Below are 536 nucleotides of genomic sequence, written 5' to 3'. Positions count from 1 at the left end.
TGCAGTTTGGCGCATTAGCTCACAGCACCACACCAGGATAATAGAGAAAGAAAAAAATTGAAAGGAGAGAGCAAAAGAGATTTGGAAATGGATAGTGGTGATGGTTTTGGAACATAGGGAGTGTAGTTGGTGTGGCTGGGTTTTAACAACAAAAATAACAACAAGTAGCCAAACAAAGTTGTGAATCTATCATACAACAGAGCCCGATAGCAATTTTGCTATTCTCACCTGGCTCCTCGAAGTGTTAAAGTATTGCCTGGTAAAAGCCAAAATATCTTCTGTTTCATTCTTTGAAAGGAAATAGGAGTCTTCATTCTGCCTGAGGCTGAGTAGGCTGTGTAGGTAAAATTTATACTCTTTATTACTCATGTTGAGCTTTGAAGAGCAGATTTCTTCCTGATGAATAATGTAGTAGAGGAGGAGAAGAGACACTCTCTGGAACACTTCCTCTCTGAGCTGATCTTCAAAATCTCCTCCAGCTATTAGTAACAGAGCATCTGGTTCAAAGCACTGTTCAAAAAACCAAAAAAAAAAAA

The 536-nt window shown here is 38.8% G+C and overlaps 1 protein-coding gene across 1 annotated transcript in view; it reads right to left on the bottom strand.

Moving 5' to 3' along the window:
- SLC39A12 (solute carrier family 39 (zinc transporter), member 12) overlaps window positions 1-536 on the bottom strand; it is a 123,557-nt gene that overhangs the window by 106,225 nt on the left and 16,796 nt on the right. Inside the window, exon 2 of the mRNA XM_006869906.1 lies at window positions 229-510. Within this exon, the coding sequence (XP_006869968.1) occupies window positions 229-510 (282 nt within the window). The remainder of the gene's footprint in view (window positions 1-228; window positions 511-536) is intronic.

This window comes from Chrysochloris asiatica, unplaced genomic scaffold (assembly GCF_000296735.1).
Source record: "Chrysochloris asiatica unplaced genomic scaffold, ChrAsi1.0 scaffold00137, whole genome shotgun sequence".
NCBI lineage: Eukaryota > Metazoa > Chordata > Mammalia > Afrosoricida > Chrysochloridae > Chrysochloris > Chrysochloris asiatica.
This window is presented reverse-complemented; position numbering and strand designations above follow the sequence as displayed.